Source organism: Petaurus breviceps, unplaced genomic scaffold, assembly GCF_028583685.1.
Source record: "Petaurus breviceps papuanus isolate PSGF00001 unplaced genomic scaffold, PetGlider_PUasm1.0 154, whole genome shotgun sequence".
In the NCBI taxonomy this organism is placed as follows: Eukaryota; Metazoa; Chordata; class Mammalia; order Diprotodontia; family Petauridae; genus Petaurus; species Petaurus breviceps.
This window is the reverse complement of record NW_027185715.1, coordinates 13,660,382-13,680,917: the sequence shown is the minus strand read 5'-3', so window position 1 is coordinate 13,680,917 and position 20,536 is coordinate 13,660,382. Positions and strand designations below refer to the sequence as shown.

At 36.5% G+C, this 20,536-nt stretch overlaps 1 protein-coding gene across 1 annotated transcript in view; it reads right to left on the bottom strand.

Moving 5' to 3' along the window:
* Nucleotides 1-20,536, bottom strand: part of CAND1 (cullin associated and neddylation dissociated 1) — a 50,238-nt gene that overhangs the window by 11,183 nt on the left and 18,519 nt on the right. Inside the window, exons 2-7 of the mRNA XM_069080987.1 lie at nucleotides 20,261-20,404; nucleotides 16,057-16,211; nucleotides 13,797-13,920; nucleotides 10,667-10,923; nucleotides 10,479-10,584; nucleotides 10,122-10,267 (exon numbers count right to left, since the gene is read on the bottom strand). Of these exons, the coding sequence (XP_068937088.1) occupies nucleotides 10,122-10,267; nucleotides 10,479-10,584; nucleotides 10,667-10,923; nucleotides 13,797-13,920; nucleotides 16,057-16,211; nucleotides 20,261-20,404 (932 nt within the window). The remainder of the gene's footprint in view (nucleotides 1-10,121; nucleotides 10,268-10,478; nucleotides 10,585-10,666; nucleotides 10,924-13,796; nucleotides 13,921-16,056; nucleotides 16,212-20,260; nucleotides 20,405-20,536) is intronic.

Genomic DNA, 20,536 nt, shown 5'->3' with positions numbered 1-20,536 from the left:
TTAACTTATCCAGCAATTATAAAACAAAATCTAAGTAAATAACCAATAACACCTGAAAGATATAGTAAACCTACTTCTATAGAACATGACTGTGTTCAAGTATATGCATAATCACATTTTTTTCTGACAGAATTCTCCAGATGTACTAATTTAATATTCACCCCTCTGATGTTTTCAGGTATCATTTAATTTATACAGAAATCATGCTGAAACCACGTCCTTACTTCCCTGCCTTATTATACAGCAGAATACACGTAACACCCCCAGCACTGGCTCGTTTTGTGGGCATCTGCCTCTTGCGTGAATCTGCAGACCCCTCCATAAATACTGCCATTCCCCATGTTCAGGACTTAGTCCTTCCAGAGCCTCCTCTCTTCAATCCACCCTTCACAGAGATGCCCACCTAAAAATTCTCTCATGGAAAATATATTCCATTGTCTAGAATTCAGGGCCTTCCACCATCAGGCCCCAACCTCCAGGTCATAGTCTTTCTGTATTCTAATCAGACCAAATCTGGAATATGGTGTTCAGTTCTGGAACCTACAGCGTACTAGCTAAAGAGCAGGGGACACAGATGAGAGAACAAGGGGCTGGCAGCCACCAGACTGAAGCTGACGGACTGGCTATGTGACTCTGGATGACAAAGCTGGCTGCTGAGTCGTTTCAGCTGTGTCCAACTCTGTGGCCCCATTGTGAGGTTTTCTTCAAAGATACTCAAGTGGCTTGCTATTTCCTTCTCCAGCTCATTTTACAAATGGGAAAACTGAGGCAAACAAGGTTAACTAGGGTCAAATAGCTCCTCTTCATGAATCCAGACCTGGTGCTCTATTTTGGGCCACCTAGCTGCCCCGTGGAACTGACATTTATTCAGTGAAAGTGAACTGTACAAAGCACTTAGCAATTGTCCCTTTGAGTCTCCCCACCACTCTGGGAGGGTAGGTACGGTTATTATCCCCATTTTACAGATGAGGAACTGGAGTCAAACAGGGTCACACAGCTAGGAGTATTGGGAGGCTGGATTTGAACTTGGTTCTTCCCGTCTCCCCAGCCCTCTATCCACTCTGCGGGACATTTGACCTCTCTGGGCCTTAGTTCCACAGTAAAATTAAGGTGTAGGAGTCAGCTGCCTCTCAAATCTCTTCTAGCTTTAAATCTATGAACCTACATTTGGTCTGGAGAAATGGAGACATAACGGGGACGTAAGAGAAGCGCCGGGCTTTAGAAGGAAGAGGGGCTGGGCTTATTCTGTTTGGCCTCACGAGGTGGTTGCTTTAAAGAAAACTTAAGTCTGGATATCAGGAAAATCGTTCCACCACCAACAACTATGCAAAGGGAGAGGGGCCGCATCAATGGGCCATCCTAACGGTACTTGGTTCTGCCTTACTAAGGACAGCTAGGCTAGGCGACCACTTGTCACCAATACTACAATAGGGATTCCTTTCAAATAAAGGTCAGACTGCTAGGGTGCCTTGCAACTCTCAAATCCTATGACTCCTTTTCTGGACTAATATTTTATATCATTCTCTTCAATGAACTATGCATTTAAAACATATTTTATGGCTGGCTGTTCCCTGAACTCAACACAGAACCACAAAATCTGGAACTCAAATACACCTTGAAGATCATTTAGTCCAAACCATTTTAAGTGAATGCCTTTTGTTTTTCACACAGCAATCATTTTCTGATCAAACTGTCCCACCCAGAGCCAAACACGTGCCAATAAACCCTTCTCTGTGACAAAGAAAAATCATTCTGATCGCTTCTACAACATTCAGCACTTAGAGGTGTATAAGCTGTAGAGTCTTAATATGTAACTCTCAGAAGCTGGTGGATTATTTTCCAAATTACATATTACGGTATAAAACTAGTGCCATATATGCCTATCAAACACTGACATTTGTTTTTAAGATCCTTTCTATCATTTTGTTGCTGGTTTGTTCTGATTCCCTTGTCCTGCCCTTCTCTTCCTCTTCACTTAAAACTTTTATTTTCCTTTTACATTTTACTGTTGCTTTTTGTTCTGACATCCCCACTGCCACGGACCTTTCTTTGTAATGAAAAACAAACAAAAAAAATCAAACATGCAGGCAAAAGCCAACAGCTATCAGCCACCTGTGAGCATATATTGTATTCCACACCCAGCCCCCACCTCTCTGGGGAAGGTGTGTTTCTCTGGCAATTTCCCAGGACTATGTGTGGCTGAAAATTCAGCATTCAGCCCTGTCTTTGTGTTTCCGTTTATGTCACAGTATTCTCTGTGTACTGTGTTTAGTTCTGCTTTCTTCTTACTACAGGACTTCACCATCCAAGTCTTCCTATTTCTCTACGTTGTTCCTACCTGCTGTTTCTCACAATGCAACAATAACCTATTTTACTCATACACTACAATATGTCCAGCTATTCTTTAACAGGTTTCTACCCATGTTCTTCTAACACAAAGAATGGCGTGTGTGTGTATGAAATCTGTGTGTGTGTGAGAAAGAGAAAGAAAGAGACAGAGAAAGAAAGAGACAGAGAGAGAGAGATGGACCCCTTTAACAGTCTGATGTATGCAACTCTTCTCAGAATGTTTTTAAAAGCTAGTAATGTTTTAAAATGATGGTAAAAGCATATGTTCTGCCAAACTACTTCACTTGCACTTCCTAATGAATAAAGAGTTCATCCTCCAGCAATCTGATCATCATCCAGTAGAATTCATCCCTAATGGTTCTTCAGTTTATCTAACACTGGACTACTCTGCTTCTGGGTCTTATCTAGGTAGTTCCACTTTATTTTGCAACCAACACTATTAAAGGTAAGCTCTTTGCAAGTAGTAATCATTTCACTCTTTGTATTTATATCCCCAGTGCCTGGCACATAATAAGACACTTGATATTTACTGATACTTATTTACCGATGATTACTGCTTTTTTAAAGTTTGAGATTCATTCATTCAAAGCTCCCATCCCCCCCGCACCTCATGGCCAGTTCTATAAAGGAAACCTTATAAATGCACCTGGTATAATGCCATCTATGAGTTACTATAGAAAGTACTATTACAATATTGGCTCAGCCTTCCTGTGAAGAAATGTTTCCTCCATTATGTGCTCGCATATGTAGCCCAGTGAAATAGATGAACTTGGGAGTGAGAAAAACCTGAGTATTTGAGCTGCAGCCTCAGACCCCCACTTCTCTGTGTGACCCTGAGCAAGTCCCTTACCCTCTACTTAAGTTTCCTCATCCACAAAATGAGGATAAGAGCCCTTAGCTCGGATTTGCTATGAGAACAAAGAATGGATATTTGTAAAATGCTTTGCAAATCTCGAGCCCCTATAAAAATGATTATTTTTTCTGTAAAAATATTGAAGATGTATTGAGTCCTGAATATTTCCTGTTAGGATGATTCCCATACATTCTAATGCATTTTGTATTTCCTCTACTTTTGTTAGTGTTCTTTAGAAATGCTGCTGGATTTGTGGATTTATTCTGTATTTCTGTTCTGTTACATTATAGAAGCTACTGATCTGTACTACTTATTTTATATTCTTGCTATGGCTAGAGTTTCTACAACTAATGCCCAACAAAAATGCAGAAAAAGTAAATCTTCAACTACTACAAAGTCTTTCACTGTTTCTTTATTGCAAATAATGCTAACTGTTTTATATATGTAAGTAGTCTTTGTAGAAAAGTTAAATATATGCTATTTGTCACATTAAAGAAGGCCTTGCCACATCTCAGATTTTTTTGGGTTATATAAATACAACTGCCTCGTTATTTATCTGTCTCTCGTTCCTTGATGCTACTTTAGTTTTATGGCCAGTGATGATTTTTTCTTATCCTTCTACTTGGAAAACTGATCAAATTCACGATATGCTATATAATATCTCAAGGTCGTTAGCTATTTCCAACATTGTTCACTGCCCAGGGACCCTTTCTTCACTTCATTCTTCTTAAAAGCTTAGGTTGAATCTTGTTCCAGATGCTTTCAGAAAGCTGGCCTAGTTTTAGATATAACCAAGCCATCTTCTATCCATTCAGAATTGAACCGTCCCTTTCTAAGCGAGAAAGATAAAACATTAAGTCATGTTCATCTGAACGTGCACATAACATGTATGTAAGCTGTGTACATTTAACATAAGCTTTTAATCAGAGGTAATATTTGATCACAGCTAATTCCTTCATTTTACCTTTATGAAATCTGACAATCTTTACCAAATAATAGACATCTACTTTTTGCATCTTCAAACTCATTTTATATTTTGTCTACTACACTCCAGTATCTAGGTACTTGGGAAATTATGGCCAATTTTGTTTTTAAAATGAAGTAGAAATGAGTCTGATGTTTTGCTCACATCAACAAATACTACTAAAATGACTATAGTAATCTACTGTTTGATAAACCCAAAGACTCCAGCTTCTGTAATAAGAACTCACTACTTGACAAAAATTGCTGGGAAAATTAGAATATAGTATGGCAGAAACAGCATAGACCATCTCACACTATATACCAAAATAAAGTCAAAATGGGTTCATGATCTAGATATAAAGGCTGATACTGTAAGTAATCTGGGAGAGCACAGAATAGTTTACCTATCAGATTTATAGAGAAGGAAAGAGTTTATGACCAAACAAGACATAGAGAACATTACAAAATGCAAAATAGATCATTTTGATTACATTAAATTGAAAAGTTTTGGTACAAAATCAATGCAACCAAGATTAGGAGGGAAGTGAAAAATTGGGAAAGAATTTTTACAACCAGTATCTCTGATAAAGGACTAATTTCTAAAATATACAGAGAACTGAGTCAAATATACAAGAATACAAATCATTCCCCAATTGATAAATGGTCAAAGGATATGAATAGGCAGTTTTCAGAGGAATTAAAGATATCTATAAGCATATGAAAAAATGCTCTAAATCACTACTGATTAGAGAAATGTAAATCAAAACAACTCTCAGGTACCACATCTCACTGTCCAGATTGGCTAAGATGACAAAACAGAAAAATGACAAATGCTGGAGAATATGTGGGACAATTGGAACACTCAATGATTGTTGGTGGAGTTGTGAACTGATCCAACCATTCCAGAGGGCAATTTGGAACTATGCCTAAAGGGCTATAAAAATGTGCATACCCTTTGACCCAGCAATACCACTTCTAGGGCTGTAATCCCAAAGAGATCATATAAGTGGGAAAAGGACCCATGTGTACAAAAATATTTATAAAGGCTCTTTTTGTGGCAGCAAAGAACTGGAAAGCGAATGCCCATCAATTGGGGAATGGCTAAACAAGTTGTGGTATATGAATGTAATACAATACTACTATGTTGTAAGAAATGAAAAACAGACACACTTCATAATAACCTGGAGAAACTTATATAAGCCGACGCCGAGAGGAGCAGAACCAGAGCTCTGTACACAATTACAGACACACTGTATCTGTAATGACTGACTTTGATTGACTGGGCTCATCCCAGTAATGCAAGGTTATAAGACAACTCCAAAGGACTCATGGAAAAGGCCATCCACATGCAGAAAAAGACTTAACGGAGTCTAAATGCAGACTGAAGCAAACTACTCGCTCTCTCTTTTTTGTTTTGTTTCTTCTTTCTTATTGTTCATAATCCTTTACAACGTGACTAATGTTAATGTGAAGGTATCTGTAGAACCTGTATCGAATTGCATGCCATTAGGGCTTGGGGGGAGGAGAAGGAGGGGAAAGCCATTGGAAACAAAAAACTCAATAAATCAATTTAATAAAAAAATACTACTTAAACAATTTATACTCTTACTTTTTAAACTTGATTTTTTTCTTGGGGTTTTTGTGTGTGCTTTCTTTTGCAACATTGCTAATATAGAAATATGTTTTGCATGACTTCACATATACAACTGAGATCACACTGCTTGCCTTCTCAAGGGGTGGAGTCCAGGAGGAAAAGAATTTGGGACTCAAAATTTTAAAAAATGAATGTTAAAAATTATTTTTTACATTTAGTTGGGAAATATTTAGCAAAATAAAAATACATTTTAAAAGCATATATGCTCCTTACTTGAATGTTACAATCCATGAAATTTAATCACAAAAATTTTATGTAAAGCCTACTTTTGTGCCTTGCATTTACTTGTGGTACTTATTTTCCATTACATTCATGTGTTGCAGGGTTTTCTTGGCAAGGATGCTGGAATGGTTTGCCATTTCCTTCTTCAGTATATACTTGTAAGGCTTTATAATTCTCATCTCTTAGGATGACTTACACATTTTGGCTTTCTACTATCTTCTGAATAAATTAACAAGATGCAAAAATGTAATATGCACATGTAAACATTTGTTTTTAAATTTGGGACCAAGAAAACAAAATTAAGAAGAAAAAGAAAACTTACTATAAAGGATTAGATTCAATATATATTCCAATTCTGCTCAGCTCTATAAAGAAGTGTAATCTTTTAATACAAAGGTACAGATCTGACCAAGCCCCACCAAACTAAACTGCATAGCTCAAAATTAGTGTCAACCAATCCCTCCAAAATCATAATTTAACCAGATCAACTCTTTACAAGCAAGTTAAACATACTTGCTACATGAGTAGCAAACTACCTAGACCAGGGTTTAGATCAAAAGATCATAATACGGGTTATTATGCTAAGAGTTACACCAAGTCATATTAACCTGAAATTACAGTTCAACCAGCAACAGTTAAACAATTCAACAAAGCTATCTGGCTAATCAGACACAGACTTCCCCAAGGACAATTTTCTTCTCAATTAAGGCTTATTCTAGTTTCTCGAGTTAAGCGTTTGGCAAGGTGAACTTCTACTTGTGAATAACTCTTGCAGCAAGCACCATGCTTCTGCTACCAGTAGTCCCAAGCATGTATAGTAAACCATGCACGAGCAAAGCTCATCATTCCTGCTTGCTGATGTACTGCTGCAGAAAGTCAGGAGAGAAAAGCAAAAACAGAGCCACCATCATGATGACATCCTTGTCCTCTGGGGAAGCGTTTCTCGTCATTTTGAGAGTCAGGGCTATGGTTTCTTCCAGTCTATCAGCAGTAGCAGCACACCTGGTAGCCCCACTAGGCAATACTGAGTTAGCATACATGTCCTTTCAATTCTCAACATCACATTTCACAATATGATTCTAAGAAGTCACATAAATGCCGCTCAAAAAAGGAGAGTTAGAAGGGACCTTAGGAACACCTGAACCCCTCTCTCACTGGCAATGGTGACCAAATTGCCATCAGGAAGCTCCTAATCTCTTCTCCAAAAATGAAGCAACAGGAGCCACTTCCTGCCTTAAGTCCAACGCGATGTGCTTCTCACAGGCCTCACAATGTCCTGTGGAGTCTGCGGGTGATACTGTGGCCAGTGCTGGAATCTTTATAAGGCTGTGTCAATGGCCAGTCAAATCCAGATGCAAGAAGGCATGGGAAAGGACATAACCCTTAGAGATGGGCACAACATGGATGATTTCAGAGTCCATAATGATACTAGTGGTACAGAAGCAACAAAACTTCAATTGCCCAGAGGACTGGTAAATTAAAAGCTTCAAATGTACCCTCTGCCACCTTCTTTCTGTTTAAGGCAGTTACCATAAGCAGGTTGTTGATCAGGGATTACAAGGTACGCCATGTTTTCATATCATCCTAACCAAGAAGCAGTATGCCCCCCTGTGCTTCATTCATCGCCAACACAGATATCCTTCTGTCTCACACCCACCACAAAATTTTGGTGTCTTAGGTGCCCAGTGGAGTGTAATATAACTCCAAGTGCATCATTCTCAGTCAATACCGTTTTCCATGTCAGAGCAACTCTTCATAAGAACTGGCACTCCACCATGCTGCCATGGGGGAAGGGGGGGGAAATGTAGATCTTAAGGGATTGTGGAACTGAATGTTGTAATCTAAAAGTAAATAAATAGACCAAAAAAAAAAAAAAAAACTGGCACTCCACATCAAATTCGACCCAGGGAGAAACCAGGTCTTCCCGCTGTCCAGCATTCCATACCCTAACCCTGAACCCAATCTAAAAGCAGAGGACAAATAGATGTTATGCCCCTTAGTTATCCATCCACACATGTCTGTCCTCCCCCCCCCCAACTCCGGGTGGCCTACCCTAGGACCACAGTTTAGAACGCTTAATCAAATCAACTCTAAGCTAAGGCCTTTAGCACGTTTAGCATTCTGCTACAGGGAAGGATGGGACACTCTCCTGTCCTACATCTATCTAGTAAACTTTCTCCTTCAATCACTATCTTTGTGATCTGAAAGACAAGGCTCTCCAGACAAAAACAAACCAAAAAAAAGAGTCCCCTACTCCGTCTTCTCATCCCTGTTGGCCTCTGCATTTCTGCCATCCCCTTTCACTGTGCCCACAGAAACCCCAATTATACTGTTAGCAAGTAGTCACTCATATTATGCTTTTTCCTTTCTCTGAAATTCAGGAAACCTGGTTCCCCTTCAGATACCACAGATTCCTAGTCCTTTTCTCTATCACTTGATGATATACCTTCTGTCATCATCCCTCAGCATAATCTCTTCTGTGGAGTCCACTCTATTCAGCTATCACCCTCTCCAGATCCTGGAGGCAATTACCAATGATGCCCCTAGGTCAATCTCTCTCCTTTCAAGTAGTCAGTAACTTGGTTTGGTCTTCCCATCAAGCCCAATCCCTTGCCCTTAAAGGTCAATATCATGCTAAAGAGGGATAAACCTTCAATCTACTTCAGCTGTACACAGGGATGAACAGAACTTTGATCTTAATCACCCAAAAGTACTCTACAGTTGTAACCCAGTAAATCCATTCTATCTAAAAATAATCATGTATTCTTCCACCTTTTCCTCTTCTGCAAATATCTGGACCTTATAAAAAAAAAAAAGCCCAGCTCACCAACATCCTTAAGAAAACTTTCATTTGTCCCTACTTCCCCCTCAAACTATTTTCCTATATTTCTTCCTTTTCACAGGAAAACCCCTAGTAAAGGTGCCTATATTCAATTATTCCTAACTAAAATAAAAATTAAATACACTGACTGGCTTGAGAAGGTATACAAAATTTGGCCTGTTAATAGTCACTTAATACAACTAAACAAATTGAATAGTATTAAAAATAAAGCTTTTGGAATTTTAAGCACTAATCAAGCCATTCAAAAATCATACTGATCACACATTTATACTGGTTATATGCAAGACGTTCCAAAAGTCTTGGTGCAGTTCAAAGCTCTGACAGCTGCAAGCTAAGAGCTTCTAATAGCTCTAATAGCTTCTAACTGCACCAAGATTCTGGAACACCCTGCATACTCCCCACACTAAGTAAGGAATGGTTGCATGAGTATAGGAAATGCTTTATTCATCTTTTTTAACTCTTGTTCCTAATATATATCTGCTGAATTGAGTAGTTTAGGGCCAAAAATAATAGTTTATTGTTTGTTGTCCAACCTTCAGCATTGTGACTAAGACTCAAGACCCAAGAAGGTCATAAACCATCCTTCCATCAACAAATGCGCACTCTCCTAAATATAATTTGAACTTCCAAATAAAAAAAGTCAACGAGCTCAAATATCACTATCTGGGGACAAAAAAACTGAAGCCTAATGGCACCTAGGTGGCAAGTGAAGAGAACACTGGCCCTGTAGTCAGAAGGACCTAAGCTCAAATCCAGCCTCAGACAACGAACATTTACTAGCTGTGTGACCTTGGGCAAGTCACTTTAACCCCAATTGCCCTGCCTTCCCCCTTCCAAAAATATCTGAAGCCTATCAATCATGTACTTCCATTATGTGTTCAAATACTCAGTCATTTCTACTATTCCTGTACTAGCAAAAGCAGTGACTCTTATCAGTGGATAGCATAGAAACATTAAGAACAAAGTCAAAGCTGTGTCAAAGTCTATGGGGAGGAAATGAAGCTATTAAGAGTACCAGTCTAAAGAGCTCTATCAATAATCAGGTAATCTATTCATTACTAATATAGGTTTTCATTACTAATATAGGTTACCAAGGTCAAAAGAAACCATGTTCTTTCAAATAAGAAATGAAATCATAGGCTGATTTAAGACACAGATTTTGATGAGTAATTTCGTTAAACAGGAGTTCAAGTTTGGGTCAGAAGACCAGTAACTTAAAAATATTAATCTGAGAATACCTTGATCATCATCATCACAGCCATCTGCATCCATAGCATTTTCATCTTCATCTTCATCATCATAATTATAATTGGGATCATAGGTAAGATATTTAAGACAAATATTTATAATTGTTGAAACGTGGGGATAAACTTCCTTGGGACATCTATAAATAAAATTTGCCATTATATTAGAAGCAAATATTCAACTCAAACAGAACATTTTTTTCTAGCAAAATACAGTATATATATTTTTTCAAAACATGACTTAAATCTCTCCATTTATAGGTAAGCTCCACATAAGATTGTTCTAATCTTTAAATAATGTATTATTCAATGTTAAAAAATGGTATAAATATGTCTATCCAAAGCACTTACCTTCTCACAAAAGATTCAAAGGCTTGAATGCAATACTCTCTTAATTCATCGTCATCTACATTACAAAATTTTACTACCAAGGGAATTATCTTCTCGAGGTATTCACCTAACAAGGAAAATTTAATTTATTCATAAGCATGTGAAAAGAGTTTTAAAAACATACAAAATCTTAACATCAAACTCCTTACCTATTCTATGACCTGCTTGCCTACTGATAGCGGCAATACATTGTATGTAGGTCCTTGTTGTTGACATGGAATCATTTTTTGATAGCTCTGATAACAGATGCTCAATGAGATCAACAAAAACTAGATTTCCACAGCTCATAACCAGGTGGCCAAGTGCAATGATAGTTCTTTTCCTCACTGCAAGCCTGGGGCTGGTCAACTGGGGGAGCAGACATGTCAAAATTGAAGGATGGAAATTAACAAGAAGTCCTCCTTGCCTTAAAACAAAACAAGAAGACAACAAATGAATTTATAACAACCAACTGCTTATGAATCAATGAAGAATGTATGACTTCTTTAGTTTTACCCCAAATGAATCAGACCTTTAAAATGAGTTGCCAACCTGTCATTATAAATACAAAGGAGAAAGAAGCAGTTATAGAGGAAGGAAATCACTGACTCTGTCTCTTTCTCTTCCACTATGACATGCAAACCAGAGAATGGAGCAACTTTATAATTAAAAGCATAAAATGTGGGAGGGGCCCCTAGCCTAACACTCTCTTTACCCCAAGAAGAATTTTCTGACACTCCAAACCACCCATGAAAGCCTCTGACAGAATCGCATTACCTTCCAAATCTGCACATTCTGCTTCTTAACAATTATTAGGAAGTTTTTCTTTATGGTGAACTTAAAGCTATCTTTCTAAGTTTTGACCTTATTTCTGTGAAGCAGCATAGTGCTGTGAAAAAGCTGTGGGTTTCAGAGTCAGACCTTCGGTTCTCTTTCATCAAAACCTGTGTGATGTTGGATCAGTCCCCATTTTCTCAAGGTCTGTAAAATGGAACTAGAGAAGATAACCACGAAGGTTCCTTCCAGTTTAAACTTAGGATATTTCCCCCAGAGACAAATAGAACGTTTTCTTCATAACATCCTTTCCAATATTTGAAAGTAGCATTTGTTTGTCTTTCCACCTAATCCCAAAGTTTCCTCTTTTCCAGACTAAAAACCTCAATTCCTTCGATTGCCTTCTCGTACTTCTTTCCTTCTAACTGTTTCAAGTTTTCAATCTTCAAGCAGAAGATGTCAAAGGGCATACTCTAAGGTTCTGCCCTCAGCTCTCTCTTCCCTCCTGGTAGTCTTATATACTCCCACAGATGTGATCATCATCCAAGTATAAACTACTGTATACATGAATGTCTAATTTTCAACTAGAGGAAGCATTAGATTATAACAAAACTGCTTATCTTTATCCCCATTCTCAACCTCTCCACAGGGGTCCAGGCCCAATTGGACGGGATACCCCATAAGCACCTCCAATTCAACAGAAGTCCAAACTGAACTTAGCACCTCCAATCCCCCCTCCCCACCACACACACACTCATCAACTCAGCTCAAAATCAGGGCCTCATTATTGACCGACATTATTGACTCATCAACTATCAAATATTTACTCTACATTCATTCTTTCCTTTCCATTCAAACTTCAAATACTTTAGTTAAAATTTTTATTCCCTCTCACCTGAAGTATTGTAATTAAGTCTAGCTGACCCAGCCTCCAGTTTAACCCCGACTCCAAATCAACTCCTAACTGTTATTTACATGTTACTTCAAATGTACTACTCTAATCAAGTCAATCTTCTATTCAAAAAACCTTCAAAATCCTGCTATCCTTATTCTGGCATTCAATGTCATCCTCTCCTTTATAAATCTATCTTCAACTTACCTAATCATACTATTTTCCTTCATATACTCAAAGGTCAAGTCAAATTAAATTGTTCATTGTCCCTTGTCCCTCTCTTGGCCTCTTTCTCATACCTCTGCTCACACCATTCCCAATATCTGGAATGGACTCCTTTTTCCTTTTCATTTTCACCTCTTCTAGCAACTAGCACCTTCCTCATAACTAGGAGTTTAATCAACATCTATTAAATGAAACAATCTCTACCTGCCTTTCCTGACTTCCTTCTTTACCCTCAGAAATAAAGGTGCGTATTCCTCGTTTTTTCCTAACACCCTGGTTAGATCTCTTCCTTCTAGCTATCTGCACTGTCTTTTATCAGACTATAAAAGCTTCTTGAGGGTGCACCCTTGTATGTCATCTCTGTATTCTCAGGGCCCTGTACACAATTAGTACTTTGTTGAACTCAATTGCTTCTCACATGGTTGCTATTCTCCTTACCACTACTGTCACTCTGCATCTTATCAAGGTCCTTCTACACTGTGGCCCCCATAACTGGAGAGAATTAGATGTGTGGCTCAATGATGTGAGTAGCCTTCTACTCGTCAGCTGTTCTGGATGTATGAACTTGAAGAGTTGGCTAAAATTGCCTAAGTCTTCATGCAAACTGTTTTCTGACTATATTTCATTCACTCTGCACAGCTGCTATTTTAATCCAAATCTATGAATATAATTATCTGTTATATTTCATCTTTTTAAATATAAGGACACAGTTCATCCTCTCAAGATTATTTTGGACCATGATCATCATATAATGTATCAACAGAAGAAAATGAGTTCAAATTGTACCTCTGTTGATCACTCCCTACATGACCTTGGCCACTTTCCTCATCTGTAAAGGGAAGGGGTTAGACTAGCTGGCTTTGAGTTCACTTCTAGTTTTAGAATTACCATCCTATTCTCCCTAACTATGGGACATCTACATAGCTGACAAGAATACTATGTGTATCTTTGTCCGAGTCGCTGACTAAAGACAGTACTGAAAAAAAATGGGCCCAAGGACAGAGCCCTTTGGCAATTTCACAAAGACCTCCCCCGCCAGAGTGACATTCTCCTAACAATCAAGCCTTACTTGCTAGTGAGCCCTCCTAGACATTTTCCCCGAAGAGGCCCATTCTTTTGCCTTGTGTCTTTTCTAAAGTTAGAAACAGCAGAGGCTTAGGGAAAAAAGGTATATCCATGAAAAACTAATCATTACCAAATGAAACACAAGTATGCTTAATACAAGGTAACCACTGTGGTCAAGAAAAAATGAACTTAAAGATTTAAGTCCAAAGAACTACTCTATAAATTTTCTATGAACAATTTATTCCCATAATCCAAAAAGGGCTAAAAAAATAAGTAGTAAATATATTGATTACAGTTAAAGGTACATGGTATTATATACTATACACATAAGGGGCTATAATTACCTGCTCAACATATCAGCCATAATATCCAAGGCTTCTAATTGAACAGAGACATCTTCCTGCTTCGCTATAGCACTTGTTAGACGTCCTGTGATCTTTTTACAAACATTAGCTGCTAACGCAGATCCTTGTAAAGATACAAAAAACAATAGCCACGTTAAAATGAAAACGCATAAATGTTAAATTCAACCCAATCTCAGTTACAGTTATTTAAAATATTTTATTATAACCAATAAAGACAACATTACAACTTCTTGGCTTGATCTTAAGAACTGAGTGAACCATTCATTCCAAGAAGGAAAAATGACCAACTAACAATTACAATAAGACTTTTTATCAATGAGACAGATGCCAATAACATATCCTTGGTAAGAGTAGCATGGTAAACAGAAGCACATTTCCATATATCTTAAATAGGATGAGGGAAAGAGATTCACAACCATCCTGTAGATGTGTAGTTAACACTAGCCAATGGTAGCAAACAGAATTATATTCTACTTAACTCCTTAGCCAGCCCCCCCCCACCCAGTTCCTGGACTTGAAGCTAAAAATGATATAAAAAGCAATTTTATCAAACTGCTGAAGTAACTACTAACCCTAATAAATTCCCATGAACTTTAGAGGTTTCCAGAGACTATGCCCAGGAAGGGTTCTTCTTTTCTGAATTCTCTGAGACTATGCATACACCATCTGGCCCCGTATATCTTACTTCTTGCACTAAAAAGTAATGAAATGCCTCTGGAAATGCCAAGTCAATGGACTCCCCTAAAGATCCCTCCACCATTCCTGTGATTTCTGGACCATCTAGCTGCTGCTTCCCTAGATGTGTCGTTTCTCCATATTACAATGTAAGTTCCTTACAAACTGTCTCACTTTTGTATGTGTGTCCTATACATTTGGCACACAATAAGCACTTATGCCTTTTCATTCATTCCACTTCACTCTTTAAAGAAAGCATAAATGATCCACTGTCAATAGGTGTCACATGATTTTAAAACATTTTAATTGGCTTAGCATAACTGATTTTATTATAAAAAGATTAATTTCCAGCAGATTACTTACTTAAGGTGTCACTATACTTAAAAAAGTAGGCAATTTTTTTAAAATAGGCAAACAGAAAGAAAGAAGCAATTACCAGTAGATGACATCTGACTAGTCAAATTGGGCATTTTTTATAGAAAAGTTTACACAGAACCAAGAGTCCACAGAGTTTTGAAAGGAGGAAAAATATACCTAACATAACATAAAGTTATTTCTAGCTATCAATGGGGTGCTTTTACCTCCTCAAAATAATGTCAATAATTGAATTTTCTCAATGGAATAGGTTCAATAAGCTGAGACAGTTAATTTTTTGCAAAGAATAGCTATCAAGATCACTAAGCTCTAAAATTTGCAATGCTACCTAATGTTCTTCAAAAGAATAGAAACTGATCAGCTTCATTAATTACAACTGCCTACCCCTTAATTCCAAGGCAAGATTTCCCAGCAAAGGCTGCATTTTAATTATAATCATCAGTAAATTAAACAAAGCTTGTTTTTCTCAGGTATACTTTTTTTTTTTTAAAGCAATCGGGGTTAAGTAACTTGCTCAAGGTTACACGGCCAGTTATTTCTGGGTGGGTGCTGAGTATCTGAGCCCGGATTTGATCCAGGTCATCCCGACACTGGAGCCAGTGCTCTTACTCGCTGAGCCACCTGGCCGCCCCTAAGCAATTGGGGTTAAGTAACTTGCTCAAGGTTACATGGCCAGGTGTTTCTGGGTGGGTGCTAAGTGTCTGAGCCCTAGATTCAATCTCCAGGTCTTCTCAACACTGGAGCCAGTGCTCTTACTCGCTGTGCTCAAGTATACTTAAATTTTAAAAATCTAACATTTCAGATGAGTGAAGTAGGCTCCACAAAAACAATTTAATGTACTACCACTAATGAACTATCAGTTCCAAACATGGCAGAAGACTTCCCTTATACAATTAAAGCTATTAATACTGAAATCAGTTTGAATTTAGTCTTACTAAGATGAAACTCTGGCCAAATGCACAAAAGGTCACAAACCCTATGAAACCAGTATTTAAAGACTATTTTCAGTAAAAATAACAATTTATTAATATATCTGCAAAAGTAAAAATCATCGAGAAATCCTATAGTTGCTGAAGAAATGCTAAAAATTGCTAAACAAATTGTAACATTTTATCTATTCAAAGGAATAATTAAGGAGAATAACTACAAATAAAAGTAATTAGAAAAGAAAAAAGACTAATTTTCTTACCGCTGGAAGCAGGAGGAAGCTCTCCAATTACTGTTTTAAGGCCAATGCTCGATATATCTCGTAGCTGTTCCTTATCAGAGAGCATATTAGTACACAGAGTATCTACAATTGTCTCCACTTGGTATTCTTTCACTTTACTCACCAAAGGGCCAAGACTGTAATGTTGGGAAGGGGAAAAAAAACTACTCGTAAACAAAACTGGAAAAACATCATGAAATATCTAGACCTTTAAATATGTAATGTTCAAATATGATCATATTTGTGACTTTTTCCTTTCCCAAGAATAAAATTTTACCTACATAAGTAAAATGTTTTAGCAATATTGTAAAATAAAATAATAAAACAATATTGATAAAGAGTCAAGATGGTATAAAGAATATAGAGTTAACCTCAAAGTCAAGAAGACCTGGGTTCAGGTCTTAGCCCTGACACACACTGGCTGTATGGCCATGGGCAAGTCACTTAATCTATTAGTGCCCCAGAAAACTCCAGATAATTTATAAGAATAAGTTACAGAAAAGATGTATTAGTAGAGTTCTTCAGTGGGAAAGTCTCTATACAGTTGAAACATACATCCAAAACAAAATACACACGTGTGTATGTGTACATGTATACGTGTAGATGTAAAAAATGTATACTGTATATAAATACATATAACCATACATGCATACACACACATTTTCATTACAAGACTGACTTTGAAAATCAAGTCACTAGACCATACATTTTGATGGACTGCTGTATTTCATGCCAATTCCCATATAATTATATATTTTAAATATGTTACGCTACCTGTAAAAATTCATTTCTAAAGCAAATATGCATGTATGATGATTGACTGTGTAAGAGCTTACTTTATATATATAACTTATACAATGTTCTAGCAAAGTTAACTTTTCAAAGCAAATCTTACTTTCCCCCAGTCAATCAGTTACAAAATTCAAAAATGCCTTCTCAGGGGGAAAAAAAAAAGGGTGGGGAAAAAATGTTAAGACTATAAAATATTTTGTTTTATTAAAAAAGATTTTTTTAAACATTAAAGTTTTATTAAAAAAGGTGTTAACATGGTTTTGCCATAACACACCAAATTTTTAACTTCCCATGCCCCCATCACCAACCACCTAACAGTGTTCTCACTGGTCTAAGGATTACTAATACACTTGGGAAATTTCTGTTTTAATTACTATAGTTCCCAGAACTTTAGATTTTACAAAAGCTAATACAACTGATTTCAACAAGTATCTAACATATACTCGTATAGTGCTAGACACTGTGAGGTATACAAAATAAGTACCAGACTTAGTCCCCATGATTTCAAAGAGAGAGTGACATTACACAGAAATATAAAACAAAAAAATTGAATACGAGACGATTAAATATAGTCTATGACTACCACATGCATTTTTTAAGTGGATTAAATCATTAAGACCTGGATAGTTAGGAAAGTCTATTTTGACAGCGTTATGGGACCCAAAGATTTCACTTGAATTTCAGTAAGTAAAATCTCTCAGGACATCCTTGTGGATAGTTATAGACTAGACGACATCATTAAAAGTATCATTAGCATCTGTTCGTGGCCATCAAATAGTCAACATTTTTAATAAGAAAAAAGGTATAGATGGCATACTGATCAATTTTGCAAAAGACACAAATCTGACGGGGACAGCTAATACGCTGTATAGGAGACAAAAGCCAAAAATAGCAAAGACTAGGCCAAAAGATGAAAGTCTATAGAAATAAATGTGAACCCCTACATTTAGTTACAAACAAACGAACCCTATTAATAAATACTAAAGGGGTACTGTTAAACAGCCCATGTTAAAAAAAAACCGACGGGGGGGAGGGGGCAGAGGACATTCTCAGTTGCCAGTTCAATGAGTTAACAGTGCAATTATTGGCAGCCAAAAAAAAAAAAAAAGCTGATTAAACTTAAGAGTAAAAGGGAGTGGGGATGGGGAAATCTATGACAAATATACAACAGAAGATGGCTGTTTTAACAAGAATTCCTTCCAGAGACTACAGCATCTCTGGGGTCTCACTCAACTCAAATTCTTTGAGTCTACAATGAGATCTTTAAAAATCAATAAAGGGCTACTATCTGTGTAACAGCACCATGGAAGAAGATGGACTAGTTTAACAGCAAAAGTATGTAAGCTGTTAAATATCTGGGGGATAGATAACATCATGTTGTATTAGATGCACAAAAATTATTTTATTCATCTTACAAGATTCCCTTTTTATTTTTATTTGATGTATTTCTCCCAATTGCATGTAAAAAATTTTTTTAACATTCTTTTTTAAAAATTCCAAGTTCCAAATTCTTTTTCCCTTCCTCCCCACCCCTCCCAGAAGGCAAGCAATTTGATATAGGTTATACATGTATAGCATAAGACTTCCTTTCAAGAAAAGTATCATTTCCCCCCACAAACATTACAATTCTATGTTGTTAAAGTCCTGACTTATAGAGATTGGTATGATCTATTTCAAAAATTAAATTCTCCATAATTTTCTATGAACCCAGATCTAAAGAGTAAGAAGAGTTCCTGTAAAGGATGTCAATGTGTTCATAACTCTTGAATAGCAGTGATCACAATACAGTTTCTTGTACAAATAGTGACCAAAGCCTGTGAAGTTCAGTCATCTCCCAAATTTTTCAGTAATGTACCCCATTCATAAAAAGTTAAGCATATATCCCCAGGGTGTGAGACCTTTTTCAATAAAAGACTAATTTTCAGTGAAATTAGAAGCAATAAAATATTTAATTTATAAGAATTTTAGAATTTGTTTACTCATTTTACAATTAAGGAAACAGGTTTGTGTGGTGGAAACGCTTCTGCTTCACCCCAAAAAAGATTACAAAAATTTTAAATAAGCTATAAAAATGTTCATGAGTAAAATATTTAAGAAAAGGTGTTTATGTTATTTCTAACTTGGCTTGATTCTTCCAAAATGATTTCTAAAGTCATACAATAAAAGATTGATGAAAACTATTTACAGTACTAGAACAGCAAAATTTTTAATAAGGTAAAGACAAAATAGTGAAGTCTAACTTGAGACAAAGATGCCATTTATGTCTAACAAATAAAGAAGTAAAATGAAAATCTTAATGTAAAAAGATGAATTGTGTAGTAAGCCAATCGAAAACAGAAGTATGAGGAATGACAGCACCACTAATTCTGCACTTATCCAGACCACAAAACAAATATGCAATGCTGCGAATTTCCAAACATCACAGAAAACAGAATTAAGTGTTCAGCTGAGGATTACTGTCTAAGATTCTGTCAAGCACATCCAACAGGTTCAATAATGAGAAAACCTTTTGCATAACAAAGTATGCACTCTCTTTTTTCCTATACTTCACTTTCCATGGAATATTAAAAAAAGAATATGTTTGGAAATATGCCAGCTCCAGAAATCAGGAAAGAAAAATAAGAAAATAAAAGGTTATCTTTATTAGGCAAAACATTTGCAGAGTCCCCAAAAATGAATAAAACAGAAATTGGTGATAACACTAGCCCAAAAATGGGATTCATTAAAGTTTCACATGAAAAAAATTAATTCAAAAAGTTGATGTTACTTGGAAGTATGCTATGCTTGACATTCTCTCCAGAAAATATTTTGTATGTGTTTTACTATAAAATGCCTGCCTCTCAAATTAAATCAATTCAGACAAACTAGTAAAAAACAAAACCATCAAGGAGTTAACAGTCATTTGAATAACCTATACTTATTACACAATTACATATATTAAATTTTACTCCCTCCCTCCCCCCCAAAAAAATTCCCATAGCTTCAATATTTTCAGAAATTTTAACACTCTGGCCAAAAAAAAAATTTAGGTAATTTGCCTGAGGTTATACAGTTAACAAATGAAAGACTGACTAAAACTCAGGTCTAATCTCCAATTCATTGACTTTTTCAAGTTGTAGGCCCCTTTGAGACACTTCTAGGAGTTGCCTCCTTACCTTCTAATTATTATTTAAAGAAACATCGAACACATGTTCAACCGAAAATTGATAAAAGAGAACCAAGTCACCACATACACTCTCAAAATAAAAAATTATCAGTTAGTTGTCAGATATCCTTAGTAAGAAGCTTGCTTAACAAATACAATACTAGAATAGCTTCTATGAGATAAATTACTGCCAGTAATTACAAAGCACCTGTTTATAAGTGAAAGGGGAGAGAAAGTGAATAGACTTACCATTTGACAGCTAAGTTCTGTACCTCTCCATTTTTATCTTCCAGCAATTTCAAAATCATTTTCACTACTTTTCTTTCACTATCATCATCCAACTTGATGGAATCTTTCTGTAGTTCTGTCATCAAATCATTTGTTGCCATAAACCTATCAAGAAATAAATCCAACTGTGATAATATGGATATAACAAATATAATAACTTAACCTAACAAGAAAAAAAAGCTTCTGCAATTTCTATTTTGTTTAAAAAGACAGTTTTTAACCAAGTATATTATTGTC